The sequence below is a fragment of the Raphanus sativus genome, chromosome 6 (genome assembly GCF_000801105.2).
Source record: "Raphanus sativus cultivar WK10039 chromosome 6, ASM80110v3, whole genome shotgun sequence".
Taxonomy (NCBI): domain Eukaryota; kingdom Viridiplantae; phylum Streptophyta; class Magnoliopsida; order Brassicales; family Brassicaceae; genus Raphanus; species Raphanus sativus.
In genome coordinates this window covers 10,582,275-10,605,874 of record NC_079516.1, presented here as the reverse complement: position 1 = coordinate 10,605,874, position 23,600 = coordinate 10,582,275, and the positions used below count along the sequence as shown (strand labels likewise).

Sequence of the window (23,600 nt, the reverse complement as noted above, 5' to 3'; positions counted from 1 at the left end):
CCAATAATATACAGTTTTTTCAAAAAGAAATATATAACAAAATGAAATTCTAACAAAGAGCAAAAGTCACTTCTGTTAGTATTCCTTACTTCCAAGAAAATAATGAATCAACCTTTAAATTCAACAGCAAAACAAGTAGAATCATGAGAACAACTTTCAAAGAACATAAAGAATCTCTTTTTTTGTTTTCTTAACCAACAAGCGTCCCTAACATCTTTTTACATACAACAAAAGCAAAGAATCTCTCTTTCTCCTTGTTATCAAGAATCCGAGTCGGAGTCACTTGAACTGTACCTTGAATGTTCTGACATGAAATTCGGAGGCAAAATAGGAAATCTAACCGCATTTCTTTGTGGTGCAGCAGCAGTGCTCGGTGTTGTTGCTGCTGCTGTTGAACTTGATGCTCCTCCTGCTACTGTTGCTGCTGGTCTCTGCTTCCGTTGATTCCTTGCGATCTCACTACATGCATTATCAACCATCCCTAAGAAATCACGGATTATAACAAACAGCTGAAACAGGTTCCTCTCTTTCAGTGCTCCAGCTTGGTAATAATTCGTTGTCTTCTTCACCAAGTCCATGATCCTGAGCTGTTCCTCTGTAATAACTCTCAGTTCTTCCTCTGCAGATTCGAAGAAAGATCTCAGCTTTGTCAAACACCCATCTTCTTTCCCTTTGCTTTGGTCTAACAGCCGTTTTGTTTCTTTCAACCGGGTCCCTAAAGACAAGGTCGTAGCTACAAAAGCGTCATAGTCTATACCAGCTGCTTTCTTCACATTGGTGAACTCTGAACTAAGCCCACCTATAATGGGTAAACCTAGCTTTACAAATTCAGTCTCTTGGTCTTCTCTAGATGCATCTGCAATATCACCACCTGAGATCTTACTCATTGCAGCTCGTTTTCCCTCGGATCTCACAACTTCTTCGACAACAAAGTGAAGCAAAGTAGTTTTCCCATCAACACTCTTCACATCTGACAGTTTCCTTAGAGCTGTCAAATTGAAAGCCTGAGCATTTCCTCGAGCGGTCCCAGCGTTCATTCTGTTACCTGCTTTCAAGATCGCCTCTAGAAGTTTCATGAACAACCCACGAGCACGTAGCTCGTTGCACGCGGATTCAAGTGTCTGTAAAGAGCCCTTTTGTTGAGCAACCTCTGAGCCGTAGTTGATCTTGAATAGCATGACGTTGAACCTGTTAAACGCTGAAGGAACTGCTCGTAAGATGTGAAAGAGCAGAGACTCTGCATCAGCAAGTTTCGTCGTGTCGCCACTGAACTCTAAGATCTCTGTCTGTTCTTCTGGGGTTGGAGCTATTCCGGAAAGCTTCTCAAGGGTATCAGTATCGGCATCATGGCCTTCTGTTAACAAGTCAATGATCTCTTCCTTAGTCATTCCCAGAGATTTAAGGACAATAGCTTTGTTCTGAGATTTCCTAGGATCGAGAATGTAAGTCTGGGTGGTTGATACAGTGGGTTTCTGAGGTACAGTGTTAGCTTCACTTGGCTTTCGAGCGCCAACGTAACCAAAGAGAGCCTCCATGAGATCACCATCAAAGCTTTAACCCAAGAAAATAAAATACAAAGTAATGAGAACTAACAAATCCTAGAAGATTGTATACAGAGACAGTAAAGATAAGCTTACTTGAAGGAGCCACCATCGATCCTATGCCACACCATAGAGTGGCTGGCATCAGGATTAACCTTATCCCAATGTAAAGGCTTGAGCTTTGGCTGCGCTGGATCCTCTTTGCTTATGGCTGAAGAAGAGCTCTCAGCTGCCTTGGTTGGTCCTTTCCCTTTACCTGGTGGTTTAGGTGGGCCAGTTTTCGACATTGGAGGCGGTGGTGGCGGCCCAGGTGCCTTCTTACCAGGAGGAGGAGGTGGTGGTGGAGCAGGTGCTTTCTTAGGTGGTGGAGGCGGAGGTGGTGCCCCAGCAGATGGCGGTGGAGGCGGTGGTGGCGCCCCAGCTAATGGTGGAGGCGGTGTGGACGTTTGGTTAGGTGGAACATTTGGTATAGCTTGGTTGACTGTAAGACGCAACGGCGATGTAGAGGAAGACCCAATTGCTGCAGAGAATTGACCCGGAGGAAGCGGAAGTGGCGGCGAAAGACCACTACCACTACCACCACCACCACTACCACTACCACTACCACCACTACCACCACTACCACCACCACCACTACCACCACTACCACCACTACCACCACTACCACCACTACCACCACCACCACCACCGGTTTGCATAGGCGGAATCTGGGACGGAGAAGAGGGAAATGAGCCGTGAGGCGGTGGCATAGTCGAAGAAGACACCCCGAATTGACCTGGAGGAAGAGGAAGTGGCGGATAACGACCACTACCACCACCACCGCCAATGATTTGGTTCGCCGGTATATGCGATGAAGAAAGGGGAAATGAGGCGTTGCCAGGAGCTTGAAATTTGGATTGGGATTGTTTTCCACCAACCCCGCCTGTAGAAGAAGGGCGTGAAGACGAAGCAGCAGAGGTTGAAGAAGAGGAAGAAGAAGAGTAGTATCTCCCTCCTTCAACACTATCGTTTCTCTTACTCTGATCGTTCTTCACATGAAACGAAAACGCCGATTCATCATCCTTCTGATTACTACCCACCGATCCTCTGTAGAATCCTTCTTCTTCTTCTTCTTCTTCATCTGATCCACTTCTTCTGAATCCACCATCCGATTTAACTCCTCCTCTCCTAGGTTTAGGGTTTTTCGAGCCGCTACTGTCAAGCTCGATAAGCCTTTTCCAGTAAATCACATCTAATCCTTCTTCATCTACAATAACAGCCTTCAGATTACCATCGATTCTCACGAAATCCTCTGGGAACAGAAACCCCCAAGGAGATGGCGGCGGAGGTAACGAATCGTTTCTGACTCTCTCTTCTTCTCCTTCGCCTCCTCCTCTCTTCCCGCGATCTGAAATCCGACCTCGAAGTTTCTCTTTGATTCGCCTCCGTGAACTACTCCCGTTCTTACGGAACAGGAAAGACATCGCGGCGTTGCTTTACCGGAGTTTAAAGAAGATTTCACGCGGCGGAGCTTATTGAGAAGTCAGAAGGTTCTTGAGGGAATTTTGACAACCAAGAATGAGGTGAGGAAGAAGCGTATTGAATGATTCAATGAACATGACAACCATTTTCATTATTTTTCACACATTTATGATTTTTTCTCCTTTTTCATTTTTTTTTTGGTGCGATGCGGTCCAATGTCAAAGGCGTGGCTGCTTTTTGGGTCGGCTTTGACGCGGGCCTAGACCAGGTTAATTTCTCATTTACGTAACGCGGACGTGTGTGTGACCAGGTCTTCTTTGTGTTCCAATTTGCCGATTACTGAAAGATTTTTTACCATGTTTGACTTCTTTCATCTACAACTTCGGCTATGCGTTGACTTCTCTCTCTTGTTATTAACGCATAATTAAATCATTAAATATGTTTATATTCATTCAGACTGCTTTTTTACACCTACCATTATTACTTCTTTCTAGTGTTCTATAACCAACCCGTGACTTTGTTGCTTCATAATACTAAATGGGATTTGAGATGGTTTTGGTAATGTGTAGATGTTGACGCCGACAATAATCTGGAGAAGAGAGAAGTTGAGGTGTAAATGTGATACTGGAATGTTTGACTTTATGTTTAATTTGCTTACCGATATTTGTTGAGGAGTTATAGATATTTAATCCCTTATGCTCTCATCCCATATGCAAAGCTAGAAAACATCTTGAAACTCCTATTCGAATTTGAGAATTTAGTACACTTATAAAGTGACCATCCTTATTTGAAGATTGAATATGACATAGATTTTTATATTATGTTTTAAGAAAATTTGGTATTATATTAGCAAAATGGAAAAATATAATGTGTCATATAGCTAAGGCTGAATAAAATCGTCAAACATTACAAAAGGATTCATGGAAATAGTTTTATTTAACTTGTGTACTGAGTGTTAGTGTCATTTGTCAAATAACTTCAACTTATGAAAAATATTATGAAAGTAAATACTAAATCAGTGATATCTATAATTTATAAAATGAAACTTTATAAATTTTTGATACTAAAGTAAATATTATTTATAAATATTTGTTAGTTGAAAGTAACAAATATTTTATTATTTTTATAGTATAGTAGAACGGATTACAACTGATATTTTTACGAAAATCAATTTTTGCAGGTTATTTATCAATCGTACATAATCAAATATAAGATTGTTTCGAAAAAATTAAAATTTTATTGAAACCAAGAAAGACATATATATTAAAAATGTATTATTTTGTTTCAATTCTAATATGTTAAAAATAAATTAAAACAATTGCGAAATACAACACATAAATGATTTATTCTGTTTTGAATATTATTACTATCTAGTTATATTTATATAAAATCTTACCTTGACTATAGAATATTAAAAGCACAGATAAAATCTTATATGAACACAAAATATTTCGTAAAACAATAATGATATAAATTAACACATTACATATTAAACTTATAATGATATATCAAGCTGATTTCACTATTTTCATTAGTTTCTTACTCAGATTATTCGCTTGACGGATCTGGGTAGTGTTTCTTGTTGATTAAAACGTTGACTCATTGCTTCGTCTTTTTCGTTTCTTCTATTTGAGCTTCGATGTCTCAAGATTCAACCTCGTCGCTCTGTCTATTATTTGACCAGTCGCTCAGCCTTCGACTGATTTTCTTCATCAAACCTATGATAACTTTGATAATTCTTATTATCTTCATATTTTAGATCATAATAGTCTTCAATTGGTTATTGATCAACACACAAGTGGAACTGATTTCATTCAAAGATCAAATATTAATTTATAGAATTTTTACTGTATATCACCATGATTCTTTTTAAAAAATTGGTGATTTATTCTCAAATTTAACTAGTGATGGATAAGTTATAAATTTTCATTGAGAACATGCATTATATGTAACTTTGCTCGTTTGTAAAAAAATTTCATTTTCAATGGATGAACATTTGAATTTTGCACTATTTTCTTCATCTTGACTAAACCATGATATTCTAACCTTTCATGCTAGAATTTAAATGTACTAGTAAACTTCATGTTTACTATGGCATATGACTCAGTCATGCTAATTTTGTACAATAAATTCAGAGAATAACATTTTAACTTTTTCAATAAGAAATTTCTTAAATTACCGCATTCTTAATACATTTTTCATGTTTACTATAACATATGACTCAGTCATGTTTATTTTGTACAACAAATCCAAAGAATAACATTTTTAACTCTTCCAATTCCAATATATGTTTTTTTCTCTGGGGTAATGCAAAGATATAAAAAATTGCTTAAATTACCACATTGTTAATACCATTTTCAACGTTTACTATGGCATATGACTTAGTCATGCTTATTTGTACAATAAATACAGAGGATAACATTTTCAACTCTTCTAATATATGTTTTCTCTCTGAAGTAAAGTAAAAATATAATAAATTTCTTAAATTACCAATTCTTAATACTATTTTTTCATTTTTACTTTAACCACATTCACCCTTAGTTTTAAAGAAGTAAATAGACACTTATATCCATATGGTTAGCTATTCTAGACTTAGTGTTTAGATTTTAGGGATGCGGTTTCGAATTCTTGTGCATGCCCCTGTCAATTCATTTGAGTTTATATTTATATATCTATGAAGTAATTAAGAGTATAATAGTGTTTTACTTCTTTGATGAAACCTCGTACTTTATGTATTTGTGAAAATGTCTCTCTAATGAAGGTAACATGAATAATTGTATAGAAAATGAGGTAAAAGGAGAGTTCCTCCAAAGATATTCAATGCCACTTCTAATTATATTCTCAATATGATATTTATTTCTCCAGATTTCCTTAAAACTCAATAAATTTTTATGGGACTCTAGGAAATATTAAGCATCATTTATTTTAAACTTGATTCTTATTGGCCTTCAAAATCTGACTCTTCCAAAGTTTATAATAGTTTCCATTACTAGATATTGTATTTACGCTTTTAGCATAATATTTTACTTTAAATCTGGAGAAATATTTCTTATATTTAATTATCATGTTTGAAGCACTATTTTCCAAACATATATCTCTGAGTCTCTAAGGTACTTTTTGAATTTAAAATAGTTATAAATATGCATTAATATAAACATTAAACATCACATGTATTTTACAACAAAATATATAGCATAAAACATGAAGCGTTATCTTCTCCAAGAAAATAACTATTACATCAGATTGATCTCATTGTTCATTGATAGTGTCTGGATCAACTAGAAAATCTGAAACTTCGAGATGAGTATCATCATTAAAACTATAAAAACATGGCCGGCTTCATTCGATATGAAGTTTCTTTCACTTATTTTTCTTTTCCATTTTGTGATTCTCAATATAGATTGGCTAAATGTTTTGGTGTACAAACAACATGTACCCAATACTCTTTCATGTTGTAGAAAAAAATTCAGTTTTGTTTCTTACATCCCCATCATTTTCGTTTTTTGGAAGTTCTTATTAGTTCTTTCATTAAAAAAAGTTTTTAGAAGCCATAATATTAGTTCTTTAGTTACCATAACAGTGGTTATACCATGTCCATGTTCTCTTCCTTGCCAATTATTATTGTTTGATGATGCAACTTTTATTCCAGGGAATTGAGCAGATTTACTAGGATGTACATGATGGTTTAACATCACGAGTTGATTATTCTACTCCATAACAAAGAAGACTTTCATCAACTCTAAGTATGATGTATATCCATTCGCATGATATTGTTATTGCCAAATTACATTTCTATGAAGGAACATGGAGAGAGTAATCTCTATCATGTCATAATTACTTATTTTCTTTCCACATAACATAATCTTTTATGTAGATCTGAACATCGTGGAATTATATACTTTGTAGTCCTTGAACCAAAAATCTGCATGATCTTTTCGTAATATATTCATCTCTTAAACCATCATGAATATGAAGATGTAGAAATATTATGAAATTTGTATTTTTTCTCATTCGACACAATTTTCTATTTAGCGATGATTACTAAAAGTATGTTTTCTTTTATCTTCATTTTGCACCTACTGCCGATGTTATATAATTATTCCCAACAATATTAAGGACAACTATTTCGAGATTTATCAAATTTGACACAATAACTGTATTTATAAAAAAAATAATATTTAAAATAATAAATACATAATTTAAACATAGAAAATTAAAAGCAGAAATTAGCAGGTAGAAGTTTAAATGCAAAAAAATAAATGTATGTTTTAAATGCAGAAACTAAAAGACAAATATAAATGATATTGAAGGCCAAAGCCTACTATATAATCTGAGGGGATATATTTTACCATATTAATCGTTAATAATTTACGGAGGCAAAACCTTCCATATGATATGAGGAGATATAATGTACAAAATTGATTATTTAATAATTCACGAAAGAAAAACTTACCACGTGATCATCTGATCTTGAAATCATAACCTAACATAACGATCAATCAGGAAAATCAACACCTATCATCATGAAATAATAAATGGAGAAGGCATAACCTATCACTCCGAGATAATAATAATAATAATAATAATATTTTAAAAATTAAAATAAACTGACGAAATTAAACATCATTTGTTGGAATGGGAGAATGCTCGTACATATAATGTGTTGTGTATTATTACTAAGTGAATAGTTATGTTGGAAATTGTGTTAGTGGTTAGTGTAATGTTTGTTGGTCGGTTTTTTGAAAAATGTATTCTTTTCGTAGCATATGTGATAGGATGGGTTTTGGGATATTTTGTGAACACGCGGAAATATTTCAATTCATGTTTGGAATATATGCTTAGGATGACATAAAAATAATATTGTGAAAAAGTGTTTGGGCTGGATGTTTTGTAGGCCACAAAGAATGTTTTACATTACGAGTCCACCAACATTGTCCTCTTTATCCGTACTTCATTTGGTCTTTGCCACCAAGGGTGTTACCAGCTCTATCATTTTGCTTGCAAGACGAAATGTGTTGCTTATCATGAAATTGCTTTATCCTTTGGATTAAAGCGAATGAATTTTTCTTTTCTTTTCATTTTCTTAGTTTTATATATTTCTGTGATTCAAAAAAATTAATAAGATGTGATTATTGGGTAAGAATTCAAAGATTTTTTTACCTTTTATATATATATATATATATATATATATATTTATGTAAAATTTGGGTAAGAATGGACAATATAAATGTCAAAAAAACATGGCTAATGCATGAACCATAAATAAAGTCATAACATGGTAAATTATTTCTCATTCAATTTTTATATAAAATACTTAACATAATGTAATAAGACAGAAAATTTATTGCCGTAATTCATTAAAAATAAGCTTTCTCTTTAATTTATTTTGAATCCATTTATGATATTTTATAAAATAGAAAAAAAAATCGCTGCCTTCTAAGTTAGTCAAACACCAATTATTTTAAAATTATTTTAATACTAAAATAGGGAACGGATATTGATTTATTTTTAGATTGGGGTACAAATAATATATTTGAAGTATCACAGATTTACATATGCATAATATATATACATATGAATTTATTAATACTGTATCAAATGTTTAATTCATATTCATGAGTCTAATTTCAAAGTTTTTTGTCCTTTTGTAATATTTAAAATTCTTCATATAAGTAATACAAGCTTGTTTACTACAAAGGATATAGTCCATGATAAGAACATTCTATTATGCCACAAATTCTAAAAGTATTCTCAAGCATATAATATGAAGTGATGTTGGATAAATCCGTACAAATTTGTTCTTTCCTATTACAAGTTATGGCACCATCACTCAGCTAACAAGCATACCATGAAGTTGATATATATTAATCCGGATTGCCATCCCAAATAGGTTATATAAATTATGTCAGATGTAACACGGTAAACATCAATTTCAAAGGCTTACGTGTATATATGTACTCGACAGCAAGAGCACAAAACATAAATCAAAACAAAAGAAGATAAAAATTGATTAACTACAAGTTTAAACTGGGGAGCATCTTTTAGTTGATTCTGTTATCTACGATAAAATATTTATTTTGATGCATTACATTTGCATCTTATTTTTGAATATTAATGTCTCTTCTCAGTCAGGGGTTTAATGAATTAACTATTTATGCATCTTGTATCTAATCCAATCATTTTTTCAATAATCTAAGTATATTAATATACTTTTCATCTATATGTAGATATTCTGGTCGTACTACCAATAAAATAAATAATATATTTGGATAGATATGATCATATATATAAATCAGCAAAACTTCATGTTTCCTTCTATGAAAAATATCGCATGTTTGGAAGATAATTCTTTGTAAATTTGTAATGGGTTCAATCTTGTCACCATATTATGCAGTTACAAGACTTGAAACATTTTTAAGAATTTTAATTAATATTTTTTCAGAATTTGGAGGTTTATGCATATGTAAACAAATCTCCAGAAATTTTGGGGCTTAAATTAAGATTTCCCTAGTCTGTGCCCAGATTTGTCATTTTACATAGATGAGAAAGTTAGACCATCTCCAATGGTTCATTCTATTTTTTATTCTAAAATAGAGTAACTATATAATAGAGTTGATTTCTATTCCAATAATACTATATTTTAGAGTGAAAAATAAAGTGATAAATAAAAAAATGAATTACTCTATAAATAGAGTAAACCAATACTTCACTCTATTACAAAGTAAAAATAGAGTTGAGTTGAATCTTTTTAGTTTAAATTATATTTTATAATGTTAAATAGAGAGATATTGAAGATGCTCTTACTTGTGAAATAAAATGCTAAAAACTTCTTTTGGATTGATATATGACTATAAAACTTGCAACTTCTTATACTCCCTTCATTTCTTTTTGTAAGATGTTTTAGGATAAACACACAAATTAAAAAAAACAATTACTTTTATTAAAACCATTTGATTACGACCAAAAGTAACTAAAAAAATTAATCATTATTATTCTAAACAAATAAGACAAAAAAACTACACATTAGATTTTAGTATTTTAATTAATACTAGATCTTAACCCGTGCAACCGCGCGGTGTTATTTTTAATATATATATATATTAGATTATTAGTGTTATATATATTTTATTTTAATCATATGCTTAATTAAAACCATCACATGTATTTGTTTCTTCTTATTATATATCATTTTATTGTATTTGTATTTAATTATTAGATAAATTAATATGTGCATGGAAAATATTTTGTATTTAATTTATATTAAATTTTTACCCGTCCTTTAAAACTGAATTTTATTTTAGTAATATTTTGCGTTTATTCATTTTACATAATATATTATTGTATATACACAAATATAAGATATGTAAATTTTTATATATGTATTGTATTCTGTCATCATATTATATTTTTAACATAACTATTTTTATGTATGAAAATAAAATTTATAATCTATCAATTTAATATAATTTTATCATATGTAGTTTAATATAATAAATTTTATTTTAATATTATTAGTTATGATTATAAAATAGATAAAAGTATGATACAATTTAAAAAAAAATTATAAATAATAACTGTTTATTAATGCATAATAAATATTTCATTGATAATTACGAAATCAGTGAAAATATTCACATAAATGTTTAAAAATTAATATATTGTTAAAATATTTAGATCAACATAATAATTTTCTTTTAATATGATTGATCATTATTATATAATTGATAAAAATAGGATAGAATATTTAGTTTCATTTTATAAAATATAACTGAATATATTAGTGTATAAAATATTTCAAAACTAATCACGAAATTAGTGAAAATGTTTACATATAATTTTTGAAAATTAAGTTCTTGTTAAAATTCTTTTAAACATATTTAAAAAAATTTATATATATATATATATATATATATATATATAATAAATGAACATATATCAAAATAGTTTAAAGATTATTTACAAAATCCCTAAAATATTGGGAAGTTACTTGTTTTAGTTAATTAAAGTGTTTACTGTTAGATTGAAATAAAATATATAGTTGAATAAATAATACACATATTTAAAGTTATAATGTTTTAAGGGTCCAAACTAAAAAATCACACATCAAATAAGTCATAACTTCTATTTTAATATATAACTAGATTCTGACCCGCCCTTTAAAGGGCGGGTATATTTTTTGGTTTTAATTTAATTTTCATATTTCTGTTTTTTGTGATTATATTTTTTTTCTTTATAATCATATTTGTGTATAAATCTTAACAAAATATATTTTATTAAATAATAGTAATTTAAAAATTGATCTGGACGAACCCACAACCCGCGAATTTCAATTTTGTTTTGGTCAAAAAAGCGACCCGCACAATCCGTAAACAAATAATTTGTACCAGCACCACCTCATTTAATTTTTCGGTTATCCGCGGGTTATAATTTTCTAATAATTATTATAAAAATATAAAATAATTTTTATAATAATTTTTAAATTTTTTTAATTACCATATTTTAAAAAGTGTTTAATTTTCTTTCTTTTATTTACTTTTAAATACTTTTCCGGTTGACGGATACCCGTAATCCAAAATCTACCAACCCGTACCCATCCCGAGTAAAGTACACTTATGTCATAGTCTTTTCACACATTAAATTTGTACTTTATTCGTAAACAAATATTACATTTTAAAAAACAAATTATAGTTACAATTTTTTAAAAAAATCAAATAGTAATTAAATAGATGAAATTATATGTTTTTAATTAAATTTTCATGCTTTGTTTTCATATATTTATTTTATTAATTGGTAGTTATATATTACATGATAGTTTATATATTTAAAAGTAAATTTAGTGTGTATACATTACATGATAGTTTATATATTTAAAAGTAGATTTTAGATTTAGTGTCTATGCAAAATCAATAATTATGGGACAAATTCGAGGACATTTCTGCAACAAATAGAAGTATTGGGGTCAAACCGTAAACTGTCAAAAGCTCAGGGATTAAGTGTGCAAAAATGCAGAAATCGGCCATAGCCAGATCGAGAGTTGCAGAGCGCTCTCTGCGGTGAAGACGGAGTGCTCGACGTGGTCTTCTGGGCTGAAGCTCGCTCTCCCTCTTCCCCGAGACTACGAATCGACCGATAAGCAGAAGTGTGGCTTGTTCGCTTTGAGTTCCTCGATCCAAGCTTCACGCTTTTGGTCCGCAAAGCTTGCAGCGACCACTTGGAAAAGAGATGTAGGAGACGTACTGCTCGATTCATCAGCCTCGGTTCGAAACCATGACCGCGAAGCTTCAATCGGTCAAAGCATGATTCCGGAGCTTCTCGATTCTCACCATCGATGCAGCCAAGCGCTCTGTCCGTGAATGCAGAGCAGCAGAGTCATAACGGCGACCAGACAGTTACCATTTCTTTACGTCAAAAAAAAACTAAAGGTGTATAATCCAATAACAGCAGTTATCCAAAGTAAACCAATGTATATTAAAGTGTATTAAAAGGGAGTTATAAATTTTAAAAATGAACACAACTTTTATCAATAGGGCAAACTGCAGAATTAATAGAATAGAAGATTTTAATATTTTTTCCTTGAAAGTTTCAAAACATCAAATAGATTAAAACAAAAACATCCAGCTAAAACATCATATAAAAAAACCCTCAAATACTTCCCAAGAGTGAGTGAGAAAACATAAAAACGACTGTTTTCATTCTCCTTCGTTAGTACAGAGATCGGCGTAATCTAATACTTCCCAAGAGTGAGAAACACCCTCGGGCAAGTCTTTAAGAGGAGTAGATTTGTCATTCTCCTTGTTCAGCTCAACTCTGAGATCTGACACCATCTGCTCCAACAACAAAACTTCAGCAGCAGAAGAATCAGATTTTCCCTTCTCTTTGCTCAGCTCGACCCTGAGTTCGGACACTGTCTGCTCCAACGACAATAATTTAGCAGCACAAGTAGCATACCTTACCTTCTCCATGTCCAGTTCAAGGCTGAGGTTCTGGATGTTTTCCTCAAGTTCTTGGACTCGAGAACCATCAGTAACTCCTCTCTTCCTCTCCAAAGAAATCTCATCAAGCTTTTTCTTCAACCAGTCTAGTTCGAAGCCAGCTTCTGATAGATCAATCTACTCGCTTTGAGCGTTGCTTAGCTCAATTTCGGTAAAGCTAAGTGAAGGCTTGTCCAGTTTCTCGATGAGACCAAGGAGGAGATTCATGTATGTTGTCTTCACCGACTGGTTCTTTAGTTTGAAATTCACTGCCACGTCCGGGTGCTTTCTGAAAAGCCTATTCACTGAAGGCAACTGAGGAAAATATGTGATTATGTTTACAAGATCAATCGTAGAAAAGGAAACAAAATAAAAAGAAAGATAAAAAGGGTAATAATCATACCTGAGAATAAAGAACTTTGAAACCACGGACATCTAACATGTCCTTCCCAGTTACAGCTTCTTCCTTAACAGCTTGAATCACTTTTACGTCAACCTTTAAGATCAGTTTGTTGTTCTCCAAAAAACCCATATCTTGAAGCTTTTGAAGAGTGAAGGCCTTTGGGCTACCCCATCCTGTGAATTGAGCGCGGAAAATTTTGCACGATTCTGTATGACAGAAACAGATAGGTTTATATCCACGACAATCAAACATATATGCATGTAGAGATTAGGGGATGGAAGAAGTTTTACAATATTGGTTTAGTTCCAGAGTATAGTTTTCTTGTTGATTCTGCTTATTTGAGTTTATGTATAGTGCTGGGTTTATATAAAGGGTAGCACCTACTGTAAACAGGCTTTTTCAAGGAATACGAATTTAACATTCTTTCGAAAAAAAATATACAGATTAGGCCTGATAAGTTAATTACCAGGTGTTCTGTAGAGTTCTTTGCCTGATTGATTCAGTAGAGCAAAGGAATAGCTAGCTTGCTTTTTCCATCCAAGTGGCAATGATTCAGGGTTTGCAACCTGGAGGTGCAGAGACAAGCGTTCATCAATTTGATATCCATTGGGGTAAACGTTAACAAACCTGAAACAAAAATCAAATAAATTTCAATCAATTTTTTTAAGTTGCTGTCAAAAAAAAAAATTTGTTATACAAAAAATTAATAAAATCGATCTCAAGAGAAACTTTTTAACTGAATCTAGTGGACCTATAAAGAACCACAACATATGTATAAGAGTTTCCTTTACCATTCGCAGTTGCCGCATAAAAATTTTGGTGATGAGATAAGACCTTTCTTGTCAGATAAGTTATCTATCTCAAACGTGAAACTCGTCGGCTTTTGATCCTCCATTTGTCTACAAATATAAAGAAAAAAAGCTAAGCAAACTATTGTAAATAAGAACAAGGGTGAAAACAAAATCTGAATAGAGAACAATAAAACGCGTGAGAACACAAACGAATTACCACGTATATCCTAGGATTCTTCAATGAATCTGACAAGAGATGCAAAAATCCACTACAAAAGGAAGTTACAAGGGTTCTCAGTGTTAAGAAATGAAGAGACAAATCTGGGAAACAATAAATCTCAGCGTATATTCTCTTTCTAGGGAACAACATAATTTTTGGAAAAAAATATATTTTTTGGAATTTTCGTATGTTAAGAGAGATTTTTTGAAACTAGAGATAATTACTTATTTGGATTTGACATGATCTCCCTACTCATACGATCTATTAATTCTAACTATCTTTTGTATTGTGTATAAAGATATCTTCACATATTTCCAAATGAAAATCTAGAGTTTCAAAGAATATTTGCATAAAATATGCACAAAAATTAGTATTTCTTTTTTTTTAACGTCTGAATCGATTATTATCGATTAATTATGCTATTACAACTATGAGAATATTACAAAGACGATTCTACGGCCGACAATTCTACCACCATGTGAAAATACACGCCTGACTGCACCACTCTGAGCCGTAATATGAGATCCATGTTCGATGGTACGCCATATACCAAGCTGAAGATCTCCTGTAACATGTTTCTCTATAATCTGCATAATTTGATATTTTCTGGGTTTTGAATCCCAGACCTCCGACTGTAGAAGCAATTGAACCCTTAGTCAAACCACTGGACCAAAGGGGCTTCCACAAATTAGTATTTCTTAGTCAATAAAAAACTGTGTATAATATATATACTATATTTTCACCCGTTCTTTAAAAGCGCAAATTTTTTTCTTTTCAATTATAATTTTAGTACAAATTTTCTTAATTATAAGATTATGTATTTAATATTTGATTGAATAATACAAATACACAATTTTTGTTTGTTGATTGTTTATGTTTTTAAAATATATATAGATGTTGAAAATGATTTAAAAGTTGTATTTTTATCATCATCTCTATAATATTATTTAAGAAGTCAGTTTTCTATGTGTCGCATTCACGTTAATTCTTATGATTGTTGGTTACATAGATATTCTTAATGAATTAAAAATCTATACTATATAAAAATTGACGCGATAAGCCATTGAAAGCGTCCACATGGGATTTTAAATCTCCAATCGTAATATGACAAATCATCATTCTGATTTATTATTTTTCTGAATGCCTTCACACCTTATCTCCCATCTCTCTCTAAACATCTTTTCTTCTACTTGAAACAAACTATATAAAGAGATTAAAGAGACAAACTATAGAGAGAGATATTAAGGAAACACAACTAAATTCTTTTGACCCTTGTTTATTATATAAACTCAAGTTGCACAATTCCGCATAAACCCATATTTAAGAAACTTTTGTTTCCTGATTCGGCTGGTCTTTTTTTTTCAAACTGACTTTTGCCAATCAAATGAATTAACATAGTTATTTAATTATCAATTTTAATAAATTTTGACTTATATTTTAAAACAAAATCACAAATAGTTCATAATCTACAAGTTTTTTTTAATATGGTTATTAACAATTAGGAAAAGTACATAGTGACTTTTCATAAGTGTTTTGTCACCTATAGGACATATGCTTATGGAATGTTATTAAAGAAATTAACATAACATATAAAATTAAAAATTATCTTACATGAGTTCGGTCAATGAAAGATATTTGAAACAAAAATGTTACTGAAATATACGAAAATATAAAAAAGAATCAAAAGTGGTTAAGAAAACAAATTAGTTGAAAAGTATACTAATATTTACAAATAATATTGAAATTAAAGTATAGTCTCAGAGACAACAGAAAAAAATATGAAAAATATTCATTATATATTTGTCAATTGGAAACTATATTATCTAAGTTTATGAAATATGATGTGAACTAATAAAACATCATATACTGCCAGTAATTAATATTGTAACTAGATCAAGTAGAAGAATATCTATTATTTTTGATTCGTATATGGTTATTTTAATAAATATTAGTTCAAAGTTGTATATATTTATTTCCCTTTTCTGATATCTAAAATAATATTTAAAATTATTTAAAATTCATCAAGATATTTATTATGATTAAACCTAATTCTTAATGTAATACTACCAGATATGCATTTAAAAGAATTAATATGAGTATTTCAAATACATATATTCACAAAATATTAATAATTCTACTTTCATTGTAAAAATTTGGTGAATACAAAGCAAAGTTAGATATTGTGCATATGGATTAATTTTTTTATGTCATTCAAATAAAAAGATAGATAAAACAGTATAATAAAATATTTATAATAATTTAATATAAATTAATATGAATAGAACAATCAATATATTTCTTTAAAAAATAGGATCAATAAACAATATAAACACATTTATAAATACACTTACACACATTTACAAACACAAAGAAGAACATATCTACACATTAGTATTTAAAGGAGTATAATTGTATAAAAGTCTAAATAAGAAAAATATAAAGCATAATCTGAATAAATTTTCATATAAAATGCATATAAACCAATTATATTTATTATCTTAACATTAGTATAAAATGATATTAATTATTAATATAGACTCGGGCGTAGCGCGAATTGTAAATCTATGAATAAAATTATAAGTGATATCTATAATAAATATGAATTTATTTTAACATCTATAAGAACATTTTATAGATGTTACAATAGATATTAATATTATTAAAAATGAATATTTTTCATCCTTATAGATTAACATATTTTATTAATATAGTTTTTTATTAACATAATGAATAAGGCCATCTTATAAGCTATTATATCTAGATTTGCAAAATCTAGCTAATATTAGGGGAATTTTCAAAAATACCACTTTGAAGATACCATTATTCATTTTCATATATCCAGATTTGAATATAATTTAGACTCTTTATCTTTCATCTTAATTTGTTATATATATATTTTATTAAATATATTTTTCAACCATTTTTCTATGAGATTATTTTAATTTTATGTATTATATGGAACCTAGAATTTTATCGGTGATATATATAGCTTATAGTAACATCTATAAGATATTACTTGTTATATCAAAATAAAATATTAATATATAATAAAATATGTTAATATATGTTAACATATTATTAACATTTCTAGATTTTAATAGTAACGTTTTATTAAATATTTGTACTAGAAACAAAATTACTATTTTTATTCTTATAGTTCTTACTATTTCATAATTATTCTAGCTATTGATTAAATAAAATCTAGATTTTATTAAATTTAGATTTTAATATCTAGATTTAATAAAATGATAAACAACCAAGTGACCATCTATTTAAACACCCTCCCCATGCACATCATTTCATATCCTCATCAACTCTCAATACTTCTCTCTTTGCTCTCTCTCTCTCTCTCTCTCTCTCTGCTCTACCATTACTTGCTAAAAATGTCTCCTGAAGCTTACGTTCTGTTCTTTAACTCTCTCAACCTGGTAACCTTCGAGGCCTTTGCCTGGATAACTCTTTTCATAGCCACTGTTGCTTTCTTTCTCTCACCAGGTGGCCTTGCATGGGCCTGGACCGCCTCCTCCAAGACCCGTGTTTCGATTCCTGGTCCATCTGGTTCTCTTTCCGTCTTCTCTGGTTCCAACCCTCACCGTGTTCTCGCCGCGCTTGCCGAACGCTTCAAGGCCTCTCCTCTGATGGCGTTCTCTGTTGGGTTTTCGCGTTTTGTGATTTCCAGTGAACCGGAGACGGCTAAAGAGATTTTGAACAGCTCTGCTTTTGCTGACCGCCCGTTTAAGGAGTCAGCTTACGAGCTTCTCTTCCACCGTTCTATGGGGTTCGCGCCGTATGGTGAGTATTGGAGGAATCTTAGGAGGATCTCTTCAACGCATCTTTTCAGCCCGAGAAGGATAGCGAGTTTCGAAGGTGTTAGAGTTGGGATCGGTATGAAGATGGTGGAGAAGATTAAGACCGTAGCTGGCCGTGGTGAAGTTGAAGTGAAGAAAGTGATTCACTTCGGTTCGTTGAATAATGTAATGACGACTGTGTTTGGTGAAAGCTACGATTTCGATGAAGTTGATGGGGATGGATGTTTTCTGGAGAGGCTGGTGAGTGAAGGCTATGAGTTGCTTGGGATATTTAACTGGAGTGATCACTTTGGTGTTCTTCGTTGGTTTGACTTCCAAGGAGTGAGGAAGAGGTGTAGAGCTTTGGTCTCACAAGTTAACACTTTTGTCGGCGGAATCATTGAGAAGCACAAAATGAAGAGGAACAACACTCTCGATCGTGAGGAGAATGACTTCCTTGATGTCTTGCTTGGCTTGCAAAAGGATGAAAAGTTGTCTGATTCCGACATGATCGCTGTTCTTTGGGTAAGTTGTTTTTTCTTAGTGGATAAAGTTTCAATTTCTCGGAAATTTTTAAAAATATTTGTTATCTACAGTTTTAGATCTTTTTATGTGGATTTTTGTAGGAGATGATATTTAGAGGAACGGACACAGTAGCGATTCTAGTGGAATGGGTACTTGCAAGAATGGTATTGCATCAAGACATACAAGCAGAACTTTACAAAGAGATAGCTTCAGTTACAAGTAACAATACTAGGCCCTTGTCTGACTCCGACATCCCAAAACTTCCGTACCTTCAAGCTGTAGTCAAAGAAACCCTGAGGCTTCACCCACCAGGTCCCCTCCTCTCTTGGGCCAGGCTCGCTATCCACGATGTACACGTGGGTCCCAACCTTGTCCCCGCTGGAACCATAGCTATGGTCAACATGTGGTCCATCACACATGACGGCGAAATCTGGACCGACCCTGAAGAGTTTAGGCCTGAGAGGTTTATTGATGGTGAAGATGTAAGCATCATGGGTTCGGATCTTAGGTTGGCTCCATTCGGTTCGGGTCGTCGGGTTTGCCCGGGTAAAGCAATGGGTCTAGCCACTGTTCATCTCTGGGTTGGTCAAATGATTCAGAATTTCAAATGGGTTAAGGGTTCTTCTGATGTTGATCTCGCCGAGGTTCTCAAGCTTTCCATGGAGATGAAGAAGCCGTTGAAGTGCAAGGCTGTCCCAAGAAATGTTTGTTTTGGTTAATGGATATGGTTATCTGGTGTATCGGGTCGGGTACTCGTTTAACTAACTACTATGGGTAGTCTCTTTTAATAATTAATAATTATTATGGTTGGATTGAAAATAAGTTAAGATTTTCAAAAAAAATTCTTTCAAAATAAATTGAAATCAATATTAAATTTAGTAAAAGAAAGGAAAATAATTAAAGCAATCATTTTTATATAAAATCTATGGAAGGTTTACTTAAAATTGACTAACAAACAAATCTTAAGGAAAACAAGAATTTCAAATAATAAAACAATATAAATCTAACGAACATATGATTTCAAAATTGAGCTATTTCTTTAAAGAAATCAATATTAACTTTAGAAAACAAAAAATGCAAAATAGTAAAAGGAATCAGTTTATTACATAAATTAAATCTTTAAAGAACATATGATTTCAAAATTAAGGATATATATTATTTAGAGTGTTCACATAGAATTTTAAACTATCATTGTAATAATATACCAAATCAACATTTTAATTTGATATTAAAATATATCAGATAATTATTTATCTAAAAATAAAATGAAAATCAAATAAGTTAAACAAATAATTTTTATTAAAATAATTAACTTGATATATTAAATAAATAATTGAAATTAAAACAAAAAAATTATCAAAAGGAACAATATTAAAAGAAATCAAGTTTTTTTTCAAAAAAAAACTTTTAAATAATCAGGTATGTAAAAATAAAATAAATTCAACAGAAAACTATTAAATGATAAATTAAAAATTGTAAAAATTATCTTAAAGTTAGATTGATATTTATAGGTAATTATTTAAAACTTAACATAATAAGAGATTGACAAGAAAAAAAATCTAATTATGTTCATAAGATTTTTGAAGATTGTAAAAACCAATAAAATATTAAAATTCAGCTTCATATTTTAAATTTTTTATAAATATTAAATTTTCTAAAAATAAATCTATCTAACATATAATTAATAAATATCTAATAAGAAAAAATAAAGCAAATCTGAAAAAATTAATTGACATATATTTGCATATAAAACAATTATATTTGTTATCTTAACAGTAGTATAAAATGATTTTAATTATTAATATAGCGCGAGTTGTAAATCCATGAATAAAATTAAGCGATTTCTCTAATAAATTTAAATTTATTGTAACATCTATAAGAACATCTTATAGATGTTACAATAGATATTAATATTATTAAAAATGAATATTTTTCATACTTATAGATTAACATATTTTATTAATATAGTTATTTATCAACATACTGAATAATGCCATCTTATAAGCTATTATATCTAGATTTGCAAATCTAGCTAATATTAACATATCTAGTTTTCATTAAGTAGACTCTTTATCTTTCATCTTAATTTTATTTATATATATATATATATATTATATATATTTTATAAAATATATTTTTCAACCATTTTTCTATGAGATCATTTTAATTTTATGTATTATATGGAACCTAGAATTTTATCGGTGATATATATATATAGCTTATAGTAACATCTATAAGATATTACTTGTTATATCAAAATAAAATATTAATATATAATAAAATATGTTAATATATGTTAACATATTATTAACACATCTAGATTTTAATAGTAACATTTTATTAAATATTTGTACTAGAAACAAAATTACTATTTTTATTCTTATAGTTCTTACTATTTCATAATTATTCTAGCTATTGATTAAATAAAATCTATATTTTATTAAATTTAGATTTTAATATCTAGATTTAATAAAATGATAAACAACCAAGTGACCATCTATTTAAACACCCTCCCCATGCACATCATTTCATATCCTCATCAACTCTCAATACTTCTCTCTTTGCTCTCTCTCTCTCTCTCTCTCTGCTCGACCATTACTTGCTAAAAATGTCTCCTGAAGCTTACGTTCTGTTCTTTAACTCTCTCAACCTGGTAACCTTTGAGGCCTTTGCCTGGATAACTCTTTTCATAGCCACTGTTGCTTTCTTTCTCTCACCAGGTGGCCTTGCATGGGCCTGGACCGCCTCCTCCAAGACCCGTGTTTCGATTCCTGGTCCATCTGGTTCTCTTTCCGTCTTCTCTGGTTCCAACCCTCACCGTGTTCTCGCCACGCTTGCCGAACGCTTCAAGGCCTCTCCTCTGATGGCGTTCTCTGTTGGGTTTTCGCGTTTTGTGATTTCCAGTGAACCGGAGACGGCTAAAGAGATTTTGAACAGCTCTGCTTTCGCTGACCGCCCGTTTAAGGAGTCAGCTTACGAGCTTCTCTTCCACCGTTCTATGGGGTTCGCGCCGTATGGTGAGTATTGGAGGAATCTTAGGAGGATCTCTTCAACGCATCTTTTCAGCCCGAGAAGGATAGCGAGTTTCGAAGGTGTTAGAGTTGGGATCGGTATGAAGATGGTGGAGAAGATTAAGACCGTAGCTGGCCGTGGTGAAGTTGAAGTGAAGAAAGTGATTCACTTCGGTTCGTTGAATAATGTAATGACGACTGTGTTTGGTGAAAGCTACGATTTCGATGAAGTTGATGGGGATGGATGTTTTCTGGAGAGGCTGGTGAGTGAAGGCTATGAGTTGCTTGGGATATTTAACTGGAGTGATCACTTTGGTGTTCTTCGTTGGTTTGACTTCCAAGGAGTGAGGAAGAGGTGTAGAGCTTTGGTCTCACAAGTTAACACTTTTGTCGGCGGAATCATTGAGAAGCACAAAATGAAGAGGAACAACACTCTCGATCGTGAGGAGAATGACTTCCTTGATGTCTTGCTTGGCTTGCAAAAGGATGAAAAGTTGTCTGATTCCGACATGATCGCTGTTCTTTGGGTAAGTTGTTTTTTCTTGTGGATAAAGTTTCAATTTCTCGGAAATTTTTAAAAATATTTGTTATCTACAGTTTTAAATCTTTTTATGTGGATTTTTGTAGGAGATGATATTTAGAGGAACGGACACAGTAGCGATTCTAGTGGAATGGGTACTTGCAAGAATGGTATTGCATCAAGACATACAAGCAGAACTTTACAAAGAGATAGCTTCAGTTACAAGTAACAATACTAGGCCCTTGTCTGACTCCGACATCCCAAAACTTCCGTACCTTCAAGCTGTAGTCAAAGAAACCCTGAGGCTTCACCCACCAGGTCCCCTCCTCTCTTGGGCCAGGCTCGCTATCCACGATGTCCACGTGGGTCCCAACCTTGTCCCCGCTGGAACCATAGCTATGGTCAACATGTGGTCCATCACACATGACGGCAAAATCTGGACTGACCCTGAAGAGTTTAGGCCTGAGAGGTTTATTGATGGTGAAGATGTAAGCATCATGGGTTCGGATCTTAGGTTGGCTCCATTCGGTTCGGGTCGTCGAGTTTGCCCGGGTAAAGCAATGGGTCTAGCCACTGTTCATCTCTGGGTTAGTCAAATGATTCAGAATTTCAAATGGATTAAGGGTTCTTCTGATGTTGACCTCGCCGAGGTTCTCAAGCTGTCCATGGAGATGAAGAAGCCGTTGAAGTGCAAGGCTGTTCCAAGAAATGTTTGTTTTGGTTAATGGATATGGTTATCTGGTGTATCGGGTCGGATACTCGTTTAATAACTACTATGGGTAATCTCTTTTAATAATTAATAATAATTATGGTTGGGAAACAAATTTAGGGTTTTGGCACGTTTGTCAAACTTCTTTAAGGAAGTTAGGGTTTTGGTGTCATGGTCTAACTTCTTTACAAAATATATAATATATATATAATTTGATGCAATAAATCATTGTGAATATCACATATTATTTTAAAGCACCTAAATATGCCAAATTAATTTTAATTAATTATTTTTTAAGTTAAGATTTTCAAAAAAATTCTTTCAAAATAAATTGAAATCAATATGTAAAAGAAAGGAAAATAATTAAAGCAATCATTATATAAAATCTATGAAATGTTTACTTAAAATTGACTAACAAAAAATCTTAAGGAAAACAAGAATTTCAAATAATAAAACAATATAAATCTAACGAACATATGATTTCAAAATTGAGCTATTTCTTTAAAGAAATCAATATTAACTTTAGAAAACAAAAAATGCAAAATAGTAAAAGGAATCAGTTTATTACATAAATTAAATCTTTAAAGAACATATGATTTCAAAATTAAGGATATATATTATTTAGAGTGTTCACATAGAATTTTAAACTATCATTGTAAT

At 31.5% G+C, this 23,600-nt stretch overlaps 3 protein-coding genes and 1 pseudogene across 3 annotated transcripts; 2 read left to right on the top strand and 2 right to left on the bottom strand.

The window, feature by feature from the left end:
* Window positions 1–57: 57 nt before the first annotated feature.
* Window positions 58–3,202, bottom strand: LOC108811195 (formin-like protein 7). The gene is made up of 2 exons (XM_018583237.2): window positions 1,638–3,202; window positions 58–1,551 (listed from the first exon to the last, which is right to left on the bottom strand). The coding sequence occupies exons 1-2, from the start codon at window positions 3,002–3,004 to the stop codon at window positions 261–263; spliced, it is 2,658 nt and encodes an 885-aa protein (XP_018438739.1). The 5' UTR covers window positions 3,005–3,202; the 3' UTR covers window positions 58–260.
* A 9,378-nt stretch (window positions 3,203–12,580) lies between these two features.
* On the bottom strand, window positions 12,581–14,517 carry LOC108811089 (MATH domain and coiled-coil domain-containing protein At2g42470-like). Its single transcript, XM_056987929.1, has 5 exons — window positions 14,385–14,517; window positions 14,168–14,275; window positions 13,843–14,003; window positions 13,377–13,582; window positions 12,581–13,288 (listed from the first exon to the last, which is right to left on the bottom strand). Exons 2-5 carry the CDS (start codon window positions 14,269–14,271, stop codon window positions 13,112–13,114), a joined length of 648 nt encoding a protein of 215 aa, XP_056843909.1. The 5' UTR covers window positions 14,272–14,275; window positions 14,385–14,517; the 3' UTR covers window positions 12,581–13,111.
* Window positions 14,518–17,758: 3,241 nt separating this feature from the next.
* Window positions 17,759–19,419, top strand: LOC108810349 (cytochrome P450 78A5-like). Its single transcript, XM_056987947.1, has 2 exons — window positions 17,759–18,700; window positions 18,802–19,419. Exons 1-2 carry the CDS (start codon window positions 17,771–17,773, stop codon window positions 19,417–19,419), a joined length of 1,548 nt encoding a protein of 515 aa, XP_056843927.1. The 5' UTR covers window positions 17,759–17,770.
* Window positions 19,420–21,216: 1,797 nt separating this feature from the next.
* LOC130496080 (cytochrome P450 78A5-like) lies at window positions 21,217–22,970 on the top strand (annotated as a pseudogene).
* The last annotated feature ends 630 nt before the right edge of the window (window positions 22,971–23,600 follow it).